Source organism: Etheostoma cragini, chromosome 20, assembly GCF_013103735.1.
Source record: "Etheostoma cragini isolate CJK2018 chromosome 20, CSU_Ecrag_1.0, whole genome shotgun sequence".
NCBI classification, from domain to species: domain Eukaryota; kingdom Metazoa; phylum Chordata; class Actinopteri; order Perciformes; family Percidae; genus Etheostoma; species Etheostoma cragini.
The window spans coordinates 20,016,160-20,032,601 of record NC_048426.1 but is presented as its reverse complement, the minus strand read 5'-3'; the positions used below and the strand labels follow the sequence as shown (position 1 = coordinate 20,032,601).

The 16,442-nt window shown below is 38.7% G+C and overlaps 2 protein-coding genes across 5 annotated transcripts; one reads left to right on the top strand and one right to left on the bottom strand.

Moving 5' to 3' along the window:
* Positions 1 to 112: 112 nt before the first annotated feature.
* On the top strand, positions 113 to 5,137 carry psma6a (proteasome 20S subunit alpha 6a). Its single transcript, XM_034858022.1, has 7 exons — positions 113 to 349; positions 1,000 to 1,094; positions 1,227 to 1,308; positions 1,856 to 2,011; positions 2,869 to 3,047; positions 3,640 to 3,734; positions 4,220 to 5,137. The coding sequence occupies exons 1-7, from the start codon at positions 274 to 276 to the stop codon at positions 4,275 to 4,277; spliced, it is 741 nt and encodes a 246-aa protein (XP_034713913.1). The 5' UTR covers positions 113 to 273; the 3' UTR covers positions 4,278 to 5,137.
* A 1,789-nt stretch (positions 5,138 to 6,926) lies between these two features.
* Positions 6,927 to 11,040, bottom strand: nfkbiab (nuclear factor of kappa light polypeptide gene enhancer in B-cells inhibitor, alpha b). 4 transcript variants are annotated; one of them, XM_034858018.1, is made up of 6 exons: positions 10,696 to 11,040; positions 9,202 to 9,307; positions 8,733 to 8,943; positions 7,838 to 7,926; positions 7,378 to 7,647; positions 6,927 to 7,283 (listed from the first exon to the last, which is right to left on the bottom strand). In XM_034858018.1, the coding sequence occupies exons 1-6, from the start codon at positions 10,947 to 10,949 to the stop codon at positions 7,248 to 7,250; spliced, it is 966 nt and encodes a 321-aa protein (XP_034713909.1). In that variant the 5' UTR covers positions 10,950 to 11,040; the 3' UTR covers positions 6,927 to 7,247. The 4 variants fall into 4 exon arrangements, with proteins under 4 accessions (XP_034713909.1, XP_034713910.1, XP_034713911.1 ...); XM_034858019.1 differs by having other exon boundaries at positions 6,927 to 7,287; positions 7,385 to 7,647; XM_034858020.1 differs by having other exon boundaries at positions 6,927 to 7,287; positions 7,388 to 7,647.
* Between the last annotated feature and the right edge of the window lie 5,402 nt (positions 11,041 to 16,442).

The window sequence follows — 16,442 nt, the reverse complement described above, 5'->3', positions numbered from 1 at the left end:
ATTTGCACTTTGATTAGATTTTAAGTAATAATCAAGCATCCGTGGCATCTTATTGCAACATGGAGCGATCACTGATGACATAAATAAGTGTAAACCCTCTTTAACTGGCTGTGGTGGAAACTACAAAGCTGCGAAGTTGACCCGGATCAGCGAACAGATCACATCCGGTGTAGATGTTAGCCATGTTTTGGATCTGTTGCCTCTTAGTTTAGTTTCAAATTCAGTCTATAGCTAGCTACCATTTTTGCGTTATATCAGTTATTTTAAGCCGTCATGTCTCGGGGGTCAAGTGCAGGATTTGATCGCCATATCACTATTTTCTCTCCAGAGGGAAGACTCTACCAAGTCGGTAAGTACGTTAGTGAAAGAAATGAACAAAACTCAACCTGCTCTGTCATCATTAGTGGCTAACAGGCTAACAATAGCTAGCACTTTCTATCTAGCAAGCCCATTTACAGTCCAGTGTTATTTAGAAAGGAAATCTTGCAGTACCTCGTGGTGGGGTCAAAGTACATGCATGTGTATATGAGTATCTATAATGAAATATTGTTATATTGATGTAGTAATTAAACCGTTTTGTTGCAGTTGTGCTAACGTTAGCTTAATTGAACTGTGCAGTGCTGCAATAAGCTAATGTTTGGGTAAATATTTTTGTTAGATTTGAAAGGAATTTCCTATTTAGTTAATCTAGCAACCAATTAAGTAACCTTAGCACACTACTTACCCCTATTCTCCCAATTTACATTCGTCAATCTCTTAAACCCGGCATAACTAAGCTTTAACACATGTTAACTGCAGAAGAGTGTGGAACTAAAATACCATTATCCATAGATTACAAAGGTATACATTGTGTTATACTTATGAGAGTGTGTGTATGTTCAATTAAATGTAGAAATAGCTAGGTTGGTTCCTTATTTAAAACAACACAATGCAAAGTTTAAAGTGCATTCTTGAAGCTCATGAGCAGCCTGTTCTTTTCCCCCTTCTATCTGTCCTCAGAGTATGCCTTTAAAGCCATCAACCAGGGGGGACTGACCTCCGTAGCGGTCAGAGGGAAGGACTGTGTTGTGGTCGTCACGCAGAAGAAAGTCCCAGTCAGTATACACGGACACATTATCAATGCATGTGGATAAAGGCATGTGGTCAGATTCCACAGCTGTCCTTATTATTGCATTAGTTGTGGAATGTGGTGTATATTTCTCTGTCTAGTGTTTTTTTCTTCTCAGGACAAGCTGTTGGATTCGGTGACAGTCACACATCTGTACAGAATTACAGAAAACATTGGCTGTGTTATGACCGGCATGACTGGTAAGCAACGTCTTGTCCACCTGATGGTGAATATAAAAAAATAAGCCATTTAATGATTAAGTTTCTGTCAACGATAACAGATTCCCACTGACTATTGCCTTATTGCCATGTTACTAATGTTCTTATTTAGAGAAAGACATGCATCAGTTAATACAATTTTAAAGCTGGAGAAAAATACTGTGTAATTCTAGTCAGGTGCCAACTCTAGTTACAGCAGAACATTACACAACACTAGTCAGAAAAACCACCTAACAAGTATTATAAAGTTGCAAATGCATTGTAGCTAGCAAAATGGAAAACTTTAACCAGTAATTTAAAGTGATATGATTGGGTCATAGACTGCATTGTGTGTGACAATGATTTTGAGAGTGGGGATTCATCAATCTCTTCTACTCTGTTATCTCATGGGTCAATTTACATCAATAAATATATCATTCTTTCACGGTAAAACATTGAAGCAACTTGTTTGTGTCATGTTCATTCATTTATTGGTCCGAACTTAAATTAAGTTGTGTGAAATGCTTTTTCTGCCTCTTCCTTCATCCAGCTGATAGCAAGTCTCAGGTGCAGAGGGCACGGTATGAAGCAGCTAACTGGATGTATAAGTACGGCTATGAGATCCCTGTGGATATGCTGTGCAAACGAATGGCAGACATCTCCCAAGTCTACACACAGAATGCTGAGATGAGGCCGCTGGGCTGCTGTAAGTAGAGCACATGTGTTTGTGTGCACCAGAAACATGTCCTTAATTCTTGTTTGTTATATAGGGTATAGCTAGGGCTGGATGGTAGAAGGAAAATATGTAAAATCCGATAACGTTATTGAATATCACAATAGCGATATAAATTGTTAAAGTGTATTCCGTTCTGCTGAAATACAACAAATTGCTTGTTAAATTTAAATCAAACTAAAAGAAAATAATTAAAAAAATAATTATTGAATAATTTGAACATTGAATTGAATAAAATAGACACTACTAAAAAAAAGGACATTATAAAGTGTAGTGTTCTACTTCTTTCAACTAAGACAAAAAATCTCAGTGTCTGTCACAATGTGTTTATTGCGCCAATTAATATCGCGATGAAGATTTAAAAAAAAAGATGTGTTGTGCAGCTCTAGTTTCAACCAAAACCTGCCTGTTTAACATTCAAAATTGTTTAATCCACTTTTAAAATATTATATGTTCCTCTACAACCAGAGAGCTGGTGAACACTTTAATGTTAGCATTACATTCTGTTGTATTAAGATGTACAATTAAAGTTGTTTTTTTGAGACTAAAGGATTGTATAAGCAGCCTTTTAGAGGGTTTTCAGGACAGATAGATTTTGAATATCAACACAAAAAATCTGCACCACCAATTTACAAACTATTTCTTTGAAAACTGATTTCGATGTAGCTGTCATGTTCTTGCACACGGCATTTAAAACTGTTTATGTGTAATTTTTATCTGACAATGAAAATTGTTATGTATTTTGCAATGCCTAAACCAGATGTTTAAATGTTTCTCTTTGTTTCTACTGTCCTGTCTTCATTTTCCTCTGCCTTGGGTCCTTCCTCTAGGTATGATAGTGGTCGGACTGGATGAAGAGTTGGGGCCGCAGCTCTATAAGTGTGACCCAGCCGGCTACTACTGTGGCTTTAAAGCTACAGCAGCTGGAGTCAAACAGACTGAGGCCACAAGCTTCCTAGAGAAGAAAGTCAAGAAGAAACTGGATTGGACCTATGAGCAGACCATAGAGGTAGTACGCACGCACACACACACACACAGAAATACTGCTCACTGGTCACCTACTCATTTATTACTTAGTGATTTTATTAACAAGTACAAGCAGCTCTTATAAATACAGTATGTACCATGTTTCAAGATTTTTTACACTGTGAGTTAGGGCAGTGCAATTAATCAAAATTGAAATTTTAATTCTGATTAAGATTTTGGCTCCTAATGATCCCAAAAACTGAATAATTGAGAATAAGGATTATTTTGCACACTACATTTTGCAAATAAACTCTGATTTTGTCTTGTATTCCAAATAAAAAAAAACAGGAAAGGCATTAAGGGAAATTTGACAGTTTTCACAGTTGATTTGTTTAACTTTTTTATACAGTTTTTTTAAGTTTAATATAAGCAGCATCTTTCCATGACTCAAAGTAATCATGTAAATTATTAGTGACTTCAATAATGACCAAAATAATCATGATTTAGCTTTTTTCTTTTAATCAAGCAGCCCTACTGCGAGTTCCTGTTTCCAAAGGCATCTATATCTCAGATGCAATGTTTTATTTGTTTCCCTCTCCTCTCCCTCCTGGTAACTCCTTTTTTTCTCAAAACAGACGGCTATCTCATGTCTGTCAACCGTTCTGTCCATCGACTTCAAGCCATCCGAGTTGGAGGTGGGAGTTATCACCACAAAAGAATCTAAATTCAAGTGAGTATTTTCCTGACACAAAGGGTGAATATATTGACAGCCATGAGTAAGGATTATGATCCTGGCCACAGGTAAAGGACTTGTTTTATCTGCTCAGCTGCTGCTGCTGTTGCTGTAAACAGGTTTTTCAGAATTAACGTGAACCTGAGCATTGCTGAAAAAGGCAAAGGGATTTAGCCAAACGTTTTGGATACATTTTACAAAATGAAAAATAATCTTTGCTGATCTTAAACACACCGCTCTGAACAGATACCACTGCTTCTGCATTTAGAATCTTGCGTCTTTGTGCTGACATTGAAAACAGTTAAATTGCTAAAACATGTTAACAACTAGTGTTGTAATGGAAATTCCCTAAAACTAAACCCAGGGAAAGGATCAAAGAAAGGGCGTACAGGGTTGAATGTTCTCAGCATGTCCATGTGTAAAGCCTACAAAATCTGGCATAACAGAAATGATGACAGTTAACTTGTGTGTTTGTGTTCCAGGATTCTGTCAGAGTCGGAGATCGATGTCCACCTGGTAGCTTTGTCTGAGAGAGAGTGAGGATAGTTTGCATCTATTTTGCTGCTGACTCTGAAAAGGATGAACATCAATACCAGGCACCCCACCCCCTCCACACAAAGGTCTCATCTAGTAAGACAATAAAGGAGGAGTCGGTATTGTCTTGTTTAGAAGAAGTGGTGCTATACACTGAGGTTGAGACAAACAAAAAGATAAACAGTAAAGAACAATATGGTCCTAATTACCAGGTGGGTAGAATGTGTTACCCATCTGCACTGGCACTTACCCCTCCTCCATCCTCTCTGGTCATAGCCAAGACCTGACTGAGCACAATATTATCCACCTATCGTCCCCTATTGCATTTTTCTCACTGTAGGCAGCTGCCAAATATCAAAGAGCCTGGAAAGATGCTGCCCATTTAAATTAGTCCACCATATCACCTATGGGTCTGATATGCTCCTTTCTCTGGATGGAGCTCAGCCCAAATGACTTCAGTTGATCAGTGTGACATGAGCAGATTGGAAGATGGGGTTTCACTACAACTACACCACAATACCTCTTATTATGGACTTGGTGGTCCAGTAGCTATTTTATTCACTGTATTTCAACAGTGCTTACAATCTTTACTCAGGGCCGCGACAACGTGTGTCTCTCGTTTTATAAATCTGCTTTAAAGTCCAGCTGTAGTTCCAGGATGATGTTTATGCTCTGGTGTGCTTTGATAACCCAGGGGACAGCTGTGGGAATTCTCCATGATCATTGTCACAACCGTCCTGCGTTTCTAGATCTGCTCAGGTCAACATCAAGAGGAAGTCACCAATTATTTAATTTTATCCTCCACCCTTATGCTGCCATTGTTGTATATTACTGCCCTTCTATTAAACACAATGTTTTTAATGAACACTTCAATACTTGTTCCATGTTTTTTTTATCTTTGCACATGCGTATTGCCACCTTTGCTTTTATGTAAAGGTGAAGCAGCCGATTACATGAATCACCAGACCAGCATGCAAAATTTTGAAATACGGTGCCTGTCTGTCCAGGTGCAATGTTTTCAGATTTAGCATTGCCAATTGAACTATATCTCCACTCCTGTCATGTATTTTAAATGTAATGTCAATATGAATTTGTATTTACATTATTGATTAGATTGAGGCACTTGAAAGGGGCTATATTAATTAAGTTAGTTACATACAACAATACAAATTTGGTCGGAAGTCAGAATGTCCTTGAAGCAAGGCAGGAAATTTCACTACAGTTAGTAATAGTAGCACTGCTGGTATCATATTTGGATGCAAAATGGACCTTTGATGTGCCACTGTTGCAAACCCCTGAACATTGCATGTATACAGCTCTTTAAATATGCTTTTACTCCAAATACTCAATCATGAGCAGTCTACAGCAAAACAAGGATTTCTTTTTAATTAGGGAAATGAGATGTGGTGCAAGTATTTAGGTACAAATTAAAAAGGTCTTAAAATGTATTATTTTATTGTACAGTCCATACCGAGCTGGTTGACATGAACCTGATCTTCATTACAATCAGAATTGCATAAGTGCATTAAACAGTGTGGTTTGAAATTGTATTTAAGTAAGCTTCCTTCTCTGAACTTTACTAAAGCATCTTGTCCAGCGGAGGTTCGCTTTCTTGAGAAGCAACAATGTCGGAAACCGCTGAGTGTTTTGTTCCTGGGAATTTCCTGTCTCTTCCTTCCTAGCCCTACCCTCCCAAAAACTTCCCGATTTAGATTCCAGAGCAATCGGCGTCATTTCACACACAGTTCCCATATGCCTCTTATCTCACACACACAGCAGGAGGAACTGTCAGATTAATTGTCTACCAGTTCCTCATTCAGTGGAAATAACTTGTTGAGTCAGCCCTTTCCTGCATGACTGGCATTATATGAGAATGAAAAGCAACCAAACTGAAACTTATCTGTCATGCTCTGATGATGGCATTCAGACAAGCAGACACGTACTGATGACAGCAGGACACGTGGTTTAGGTCATTTCTTGCATATTTGCAGCCTTGAAAAATTGTCTAGCGCTGTAGATTATATGTGGAATTAGGGTTAGTTACGTGATCTTTCTTTTATGTTACGAAAATGATTATGTATTAGGGCTGGGCGATATGGAGAAAATCAAATCTATTTTTTGTCAAATTCCTCAACATCAGTATCGCAACGATATTGTAGGCTTGACTCTTGGTGCTTTCACAAAATATTTACACAATGAGATTTTTGATAAATGATAATCAGTAATGTGGATATAATAACTAAGGCAAATAGAACAGTTACAACCGTCTGGTAAATTAAGGAAAGGACATCACTTTACCGTAATGCAGCCTTTAAAACTGGGAACAGACAACACTTATACCGTATTACGATCTCCAAGACGATATCTAGTCTCATATCACAATATCAATATATTGTCTATTATGTGTGAAAACATTTTCAACTGCAATCTGTTTCCCCTTCATCCCAGTCCCCACAAATTTACTCACAAAAAAGGTTTTTAAATATGAGTGTCTTTAATTTAAATGAAGTATGCTGGACTGTTTGCTTTCTGACATATACAACCTGCTCAACTGTACACATTCACAGCTTCCATAAAAAATACATCTTTGTATACACAGCATTTACAATATCATACAGCAGAGCTGTTGCAGGTACATCTGTGCGGATGAATGTGTGACAAAATATTTGCAGTGTCCACAGAATACAAGCAATCCTGTCATCATACAGCAAACTCATCCCATCTTAATGATCATGTGTTCACGTCTCAGCATGTTTGCTCTCCCGCAGCCTGGAGCGATTCGAACATCACATCTCTGGTTATCTTTTGCAGCTGCCTGTCCAGTCTGTTTCGCCAGCACTCACGCTATGTCACCCGCACTAGTCAGCTTGTGTGACGTCATTGCAGGAAGTAGCAGACATGCCGAGCCATTTCTCTTGTCCTTTACCATCGTCGTCATCATCATCACAGCCTCCTCTCTTTCTCCCTCGTTTCCTGCTAATGTCCATTCCACTTAATGTCGTCATAACCGACCTGCAAACATACAGAGGACAGAATAAGGGTTATACATTGGCCAGAAAGCTCATTTTAATATTAGAGGGGAAAGCTCTGCATCTTTCTCACACACCTCATCATCATCATCATCAGAGTCCTCGCCCTCTTCTTCCTCGCTGTTGTCTGATTCGCTGTCAGGCAGCTCCCTCAGGTCAGGATTGGTCAGTGAGTACAGTTCTTTCCGGATGTTGTCATCGTTGCGACCGTATGTGAGGTGGAAGGGAGTGTGGCCTCCAGAGGTCAGGAGGTTGGGGTCTGCTCCTTTCTTCAGCAGCAGTTGGACCAGTGACAAATTCTGCTGGTCCACGGCCAGGTGCAGTGCACTGCGACCGTTACGCTGTTCCTGTAGGACACAGAGAGAGAGAACACAAGATCTTATTAGCACCAGGTAGCCAGGTGGGTGCCGGTTCTCAAAATGAATTGTTAATTATATACTAAATACTAAGATGTAATCCTACTATCCAATTCTTTACTCTGTAAGTATACAAATTGTTTATTCATTTCTCATATATAGATATGTTGTATGTGTTTACCTTTGCATTAATGTCAGCTCCTAAAGTCACCATGTTCTCCACCAGTGACAGGAAACCCTGAACTGAGGCGAGGTGGAGGCAGTTCTGACCTGCAAAAAACAACAACAGTGGAAGAGCTTAAGAACTGACACCAGACCAGCATACGTCATTGTATTGCTGCAATAATCTTGGAAAAGTCCAGGATCCACAGATGGATTTCAAGTTAACAAAAAATTATTTAGCAAGAGAAAATTAGTATTTGTCTGGACAAATACTATTATCGGTAAGTAAAGTATTTACTTTAATGTGGATATATTTTATTCTGCCATGTCAATGCCATTTAGGAAATGAAAGCAGACTTTTCATTTTATATTCCAAACTCTGTTCAGGATTTTATTATATATTCAAAAACTTGGTTGCCTAAACAAAACCAGCAAACCAGCCATAATTTAGTCTTAAAAACACTCCATGCACAAGTCTAAATCTATTTGGAGGCTTAGCATCTAACATTATGGGCCATATAATAGATGGGTTGTCTTCAGGGTGTGATGGCATGACTGGCTATGGCATTCCCCTTGCTTAAATTGTTCCTTTCACCTAACCATGGTGCTCAGGGCAGCCGAAATGACTTATTGTGCCCACCATTTATCTGTTTAAATAGCAGTTAGACCAGCAGCAGGCTGTCCAGTGTCTCATCTGCTTCCATACACTGATTATTACCACTGCTCAAGGACATACTGTTCTAATAATGTTGAAAAGTAATTTAGCTTACCCCTGCCTAAAATTTTGTTCCCTAACACAACTGAAGCCTTTATCAGAAATGTCATAAAAAGTAAAAGCTCAGAATGTTCAAAGTGGCAAAAGTCAAAACCTCATCAGTTCAGAAAGGCACGTTGTTCTCTTGCTACAATCTTACCATGATAGTTGCAGGCAGCCATCACTGTGTGTAGATGCTCTGGCTGACAGTTCTGTGTCAGGACGCTGAAGCACAGCAGGTTACCGTGGCGACAGGCGATGTGAAGAGGCGTGTCCCCGCTGTCATCCACAAGCGTGGGGTCGCAGCCGGATACCAGGAGGCGCTGACACACGTCTGCCTGGTTCGTTATTACTGCTAGGTGGAGAGGAGTCTAGGATGGAAATAAGTTTAGAGATGTTATATGATGACATAATGCATTAATATTTATTATTTCTACAGCCTGCTGAATAAGTTGTTTAGATAGAGCAAGTTCTCAGAAAGAGGTGGAGGCACAAAGAGATGAGAAAGATGTGACTGGGTAAAGATCTATCTATCTATCTATCCATCCATCCATCCATCCATCCATCCATCCATCTATCTATCTATCTATATATATATATATATAAAAAAATGTTATCCTCTTCTGTACCTGTCTTTGGTCATTTTGTGTGTTAAGGAAGTCTGTGTCCTTGGACATGTCGATCATTTTTCTGATATAGTCCTTGGCCTCGTGGATGATGGCCAGGTGGAGCAGCCTATAAAGACAGAAGAAAGGTAGAATCCATGTTACAATACACAACCAAATCTATATTGTAACCAGTGACACACTGTCACATGACATTTTGTAACAACAAATTCCTCTGACTGCATTTGTCATCTACATCGAACACTTACTTTTAAACAGTAAAAACATGCACAAACCTAAGGTTAACAATGCAGAATGGTTAGTTAAAAGGCAAGAAAAACATAGAAAAGACTACAGTTTTACTTTGTGCAAAATCAAGCCTATGTACAAGTGTTTTATTTTTATTAGAACATTGCAGAGATTTCAAAAATCAGCCTCGAAAAATGAGCACCCCGTGTTTGACTTATACTGATGTCCTATGAACGAGACACACAATAATGGTTCTTTAAAAAAAAAACTGCCATCTGAGAAGTGTATTTCTTAAAGTAAATCTCTGGATTCTTCAATACAGCCGTCCACCAGTTTCCACGTCTCTGCCTACTGTTACATCCAATGGGGCATACAACATTTAAAAGAGTCTTGATTTGTATAATATATTGGTATTTTTTTTTTATCTAACGTTACACTCAAATCAATTTGATATTTTTCTTTTACACAGCAGCCCGTTTTACACTTTATATATTGGGGGAAATTTTCTACAAATGCCATCAGGAACCCTCTGGAAAATGTTATTGACTACATAAGAGACCGTTCCGGTCCGGTTTGAACTGATTATGAAGTCTGGTGTTTTTATACATCCATGATGAAGTCACGTTGTTCAATTTAAAAGCAATAACAATTTATTATGCAAGTGCCATGATAACAGTAAAAATACTGTTAGTTTGAACTATATTTCTCAGCTGGTAAATTGTGTTCTAATAAAAAATAACCTTTAGGGTCACTCTTAATGTTATAATAGCAACAATTTCGCCCTCAACCTCCACAGACTTTTATGCAATTTAAAGTAGCCTACTTTACTTGTTTTTCCTTCTTCTCCCTTCACGGGAGCGCGCGTCGGTTAGACTCCTTGGCGGCGCGCCCGGGACTTTCCCAGCCTGACCCGCGGCCATAGTGTATTCCCTCCTGATAATAGCCTTTTGTTTATGTCCAACACCAGCTTGTCTGTCCGCAGCTAGTCCCATTATCAAACCGGACACTAGTCTTGTGTATTGTTAACACTTCTTCAGCGTACTTTTATAAACCGTAATCCTAAAGTAAGCTTCAACCCGGACTAAATTAGGCCTGGGCCTGGGCATTGTAATAACAAGATAGAGGCAGACATTCCCACAGGAAAGAGATCAAATTACCTCCAAGACTTGAGCTAGGCCTACTCAGGCAATACTGCAAGCCTAGCTATACCTTCTGAAAACTCACAAATATCCCAATGCTTAACATAACGTTATTCCTGGTCTGACTTACGTGTCTCCGTCTTCTGTGATCTGTGTTTGCCATTCGTGCAGTTCTCCGGTTACAGCGAGATGTTGTTTGTGCTGCGGAGGCTCACATTCCACCTGGAGCCGACGGATCTCGTCCGCCACAGCCTGGTACTCCTCCTCTTTCAGCGAGTCCAAACCGCTGTCGAGCCGCTCCTCTGTCGAGGGAGCTGGCTTCCCTTCTTTAGAATCCCGACTGTAATCCATTTGGTTTAATATACTGGTCCGGTGAAGGTCCATGGTGGTTTGTTATTCGGGATGATGTGCGTTTGGTTCTCTCCTTTCGAAGCTGTGCAGCAGTCTGTAAATGCCCTCTGTGTGGCTACAGCGGGGCGGAGCTATAAACTAGGTGGGGGATTTCCAGAAAACTGTCACTCAGCATACAGATCGCTGGCTCCAGGAGGGGATTTCTATTCAGACACATATAAATACACTCCTCAGTTTGTCACCAAGAGAGCAAAGTCATTTTGCAGACTTAAAATAATCATTTCTGCAGTATTTCAGTTTTTACATAAGTGCATATTTGTAATGGCACAATTCCTCAACACATGCATTTATTTTTCAATCTATCCCTCAAATCAGTGGTTACTTTGAAAACATTTTCTCAGTTATTCGGCAAACTATATAGTATTTCATCAAAAAGTATGCACTTCTGTCATTCTGGCTAAATGTATAAGAAGAAAGGTCAGCCTTACAGCCACACGATTGCTTCAAGAGATGCAATGTTAATTCTACAAAAAGGGGAACACTGAAGCCTAGGAAATCAGGATAACTTAAAGCACAGTAGTGTATGTTTGGTTGCACATGATTTGTCACACTTAAGAGTTCCTGTAAGGGAGGGATAATTGCATGGAAAGTCCCCAAACTGCACTTATGTATGTTCATGCTGAATCACTTGTAATGTTGTTCAGCAGCCCCTCAGTGCTCGAGCGTGTGGAAAGATCTGCATGTGGGGGGCTGCAGCGTGCACAGGAGTTTCCTCCAAAACTTTTGGTGTGATTGCAACGTGATTTCAGTTTGTTTATTATACCATCAAAATAATACAATGAGTACAAGAACAAACCAACAGGTCTGCAGTGGAGTTTCACCTAACATGGTCAACTGTGTTTATACTAACTGTTCTTAATCATTAACATAGTAAAGTATGCCTCTAGTGATTTTATACGGAGACAAGGATCATGCTCCCACTTATTCTGTCGCTGTGACTTTAATAACCCAGTATCAAATCACTCATTCAAATCCTCTGCAGATAAAAAAGGAAGGACTCCGATTTCTCGACAAGGCCACGAGACTTAGCGAGGCTGTGACCTATCCCTTTAAAAACAAACATCAAGTTGAACGTGATGTTCTGGAGGCCTGAGGGAAAGTCCAGGCTTGTTTTACCTCCCATTGTTCAGTTTGGTGTGACCAGTTAGACTGGGAAGCTCAGGCTTCGCTCTCAGCACATTTTTACTGTCACGTTAGCAACTGTTGAGCAACATATTAGGACTCATGCAAAAGCATAGTGTTTCAACCAGAGAACAGTTTCAGTGCAGAATCATGTGCACCATTAACTAGATTTAGGTATTTACCACGTTTTAAAGTGTTGAATTAAGAATAATTTACTGTGCATGGCTCAGTTTAACATTGCAGTCTGCGTCTGTATATCAGTTTCTGAAGCAAGAATGTAGAAAGGCCAAGAAACCACACAGGCCACAGTCCCTCCCACAGATAATTCTACATACATATTGTGCACAATATCTAGCCTGCTGCTTACAATCAGCTTTAAAGGCACAGTGAAAACAAGACCACTGTTTGAACCATTATAAGGCAGACAAATGGAGGAAAGCAGCTCCACACACATTTGCATAAAGCTTTACGTATTTAAACAGGAAATTTAGTATTTCGAGAGTATTACAAAAATATGCCAAATCTCTTCTTCAGGCTATATCATTCAACTTTCCATTTGTGAACAGTAGTTGTCTGTCTATGTGTCTAGTAACTTTAGAGTTTCTTTATGTCTACTTTTCAGGATAATGTGGCGGCTGTGGATCGAGCGGTCGCCAATCAAAAGGTTGGCAGTTCAATCCCTGGCGCTGCCCTCCCACGTCAAAGGGTCCTTGGGCAAGACAGGGAACCCTAAGCTGCCACCAATGCTGCACCATCGCAGTGAATACTGTATGTGTTTGAGTGTTTATCTGATGAGCAGACATTAGAGAAGTTGTTTTCAAGTCAACTCGTTTGAGTAGTCGACTAGAAAAGCACTACATACAAACTGTCCATTTAGACTAAACATCATTTGATTAAGGCTAATCAAACCAATCTTAAGTATGACGTCTCAGTAGATGAACACTGTTAGACATTGACAGGAAAAACAATGCATCTTTTTCTGTTTAAATTCAGAAATGTGTAGAGGGTGCTGATATGGTTGGTCCAGTAAAACTGAATCATTTTTTACTGGAAACCAGTCAGATGAAACCAGTGCAACCGTCACAAACATCGGAAACAACTGTTACTTAAAACAGTAAATTAACAAAATGGTAATACATTGGACACATATCTTAATATTGTGCAAGCTGCCTTAGCCATAAAAGGAAGTAACTACACTTGCAAAAGTCAGAAATGATTCTGGATTTTTTTGGGTATACAGTGTTTTTCTGGGTTGTCTCCCAGCTGGCTTTTCTGGGCTTTTCAAAATGTAACCTGAGTCACCACCACTTTGTTGATTTCCCATTGGTGGTTGGATCGTGCTCTGACTGGAAAACCTGGGACAGTTAAACTGAGATGGTGTTATCAAGTCGGCGAGATGCTCCGTCTTCATGATTGTTCGGTCACTGTGGTTGTGGAGAAGGATTTAGTTTTAACTCGCTACAGTAAATTTTCCAGCAGATCTGTGACTTCATTAAGAAAGTATCATTTAAGAGGACATTGTATGTTAAAGCAACCTCTTGTGTGAATTGCTGTTAAAAGCATGTGTGCTTCAGTCTGTGGGGTGATCTTAAGGAAGGGACTAAAGAATGACATCAAACAGAGCCATAATATCATTCTGTTCAATAATAGATCAAAGAAATCATTACTTGACCAATACAGAAAAGAACACACCAAAACATAGGAACGTAAATGTAATGTAAAGGTATTTTTGTATATTCTTGTATTGTTGTAAGTTATTGGAAGATCTGAAAGATTGTATGCTGTATTTGCAAATCTATTTACTTTGTAATAAGATGATTTTGTGAAAAAGGGGCAGGACCAAATAAACTAATTTCTTCCGCCTGCTCCTGCTCGAACTAATCCTTTTATACTGCATATATTTCTTTTTTTCTGTTTTTCTTGTTGTTGTTGTTAAATTCTGATTGGTTGTGGTTAATTTAGTGGTTTTGATATTTTGTTTTGTCTTGCAACGCTGTTGATTGTTTGAGATAAATAAAATACATGAAATGGTTATGCTGATTTTAATATACTAGTACCGTGCCCGTTCAAAATGTGTCCGTTTGGAACATGCCTGTGTTATTGCTGCTTGAAGCTTTCTAAAGAACCGTTGTACCCCAAAATTACTTACAGAAGGAGCCCAAACCTCTTATACGCAACCCCACTGTATAGCCTATTGACTGACTCACTACACACGCGTCCCCTAACTCACTGGTACCAACTCATTTAAACAATCCTTGCTGTACCTGTAAATACTGGTCACCATAGCTTCACCCACCTGCTTCCTGCGCTACCAGTTACATCTCCTTGGTCACCCCAAAAGCCCACACATCCTTTGGCCGCCACTCCTTCCAGTTCTCAACTGCTAACAATTGGAATGGACTTAAAAAAGCACTGAATATGAAAACCCTTATCTCACTTACTGCCTTCAAAGTACGTCTGTCTGAACTCCATCATTCATGCTCAGCTCCCACACCCCCTATTACATTTCTGCAGTCCTTTGCCTCAGTCGCACCCCATTGCATTTTTACACAGATGCACATCTCCCTAATTGCTGTTATATTCGGTGTGCCCTCTTTGCACCATGCATTTGCCCTGGAATGCTCAACTGTCATTCTTTGCTGTCACACAACAATCTGCACTAACTGTATATGGACTTTCTTTACTGCATTTCTTGTCTTTTATCTGTATTTATTTTGTAACTTTTTTTTAACTGTTTTTGTGTAAGGCACTTTGAATTGCCCTGTTGCTGAAATGTGCTACACAAATAAAGCTGCCTTGCCTTGCCTTGACTACATTTCAGCATTTATATATTCTGTCTATTCTGTCCATTATAACTGACTCAACACCACTAACTAGATCATAATTTGCACTAACTTTTCATGTTATGTTTTTTAGGCTTCTTGCTACATGTCAGCAATGTACTAAACTGCCTATTCATGTGTACTGTGTTATTACCATATCACTTTTGCATACCATTCATCCTGCTTTCATATCACCTTGCACTGGTTTTGTAAGGCCTACATAATCTGCACTTTATGTAGCCTTTTGTATTCTATATTCCTGTATTGTATTGAATGTTAAATGTGTATGTTGTATTGCACTCTTATGCTTTTCTTGGCCAGGTCGGTGTGGCAAATAAGAACCTGTTCTCAATGGCCTACCTGGTTGATTAAAGGTTAAATTAAAAAAAATTGAAAAATGTGAACTACAGTATTTCTTTTGAATAAGCTGAAGAAGAAACGCAATTGGTACACAAATGTGTAACTATGCATGTTTGCGTGTGTCTTGGGAATCCCTGGACATTCTGGATCTCAGACATGTACAACACAGAATGACTCATCATGAATCACTCAATCAACCACATACAGTAAAATGCATAATGGTGAAGGGGCAAAGTGAACAATGACTCATCAAATTACATTCTGAACTTGTACTTATACTTAGAACAAAAGCATGACAGAGACACAAAACCCCCATAAACTCTGAACTACTGTGGAGCTTAACTGTTTCACCTGTTTCTTTACCGGCTTCTGATTTTTTTTTTTCACTTCCTGGTTTTTACTTTTTTCAACATGCTATGTTATGAGTTATTTATGACATATGATACTTAGACTTTCTTGACATGCTATACTATGACTTTTTTTTTTTTTTCAACGTAGGCTACTACACTATGATGTTTTAAGACATTCTTCAACACACTATATTATGACTTTTTTCAACATTACATTCAATTTCTTTTGGACATACTATACTATGACGTTTCTTACTTAGTAACTATGACTTTTTTTTACATACTATACTACTACATTTTTCTGACTTCTTCGACATACTATACTATGACGGTTTTGACACACTATACTATGACTTTTTTTCAACCCACTATACTATGATTTTTTTAAAGACTTTCTTCAACATACTATATTATGACTTTTTTCAGCATTCTATACAAAGTCTTTTGGACATACTATACCATGATGTTTTTATGACTTTTTCGACATACTATACTATGACTTTTTTCAAAATACTATACTATGACTTTTTTGACATACAACACTATGACTTTTTTTGACATACAATACCAAGCTTTTTTACGAGATACTGTACTATCACTTTTTGAAACTTACAAACTATGACTTTTTTTGACATACCATACTGTGACTATTTTTCAAACTTTTTTGACATACTATACTATGAATTTTTTGACATACTATACTATGACTTTTTTCAACACGCTGTACTATGACTTTTTTCGACACGCTGTACTATGACTTTTCACGACATGCTATAGTAGGACATCTTAATGACTTTTTTTGACAAACCATG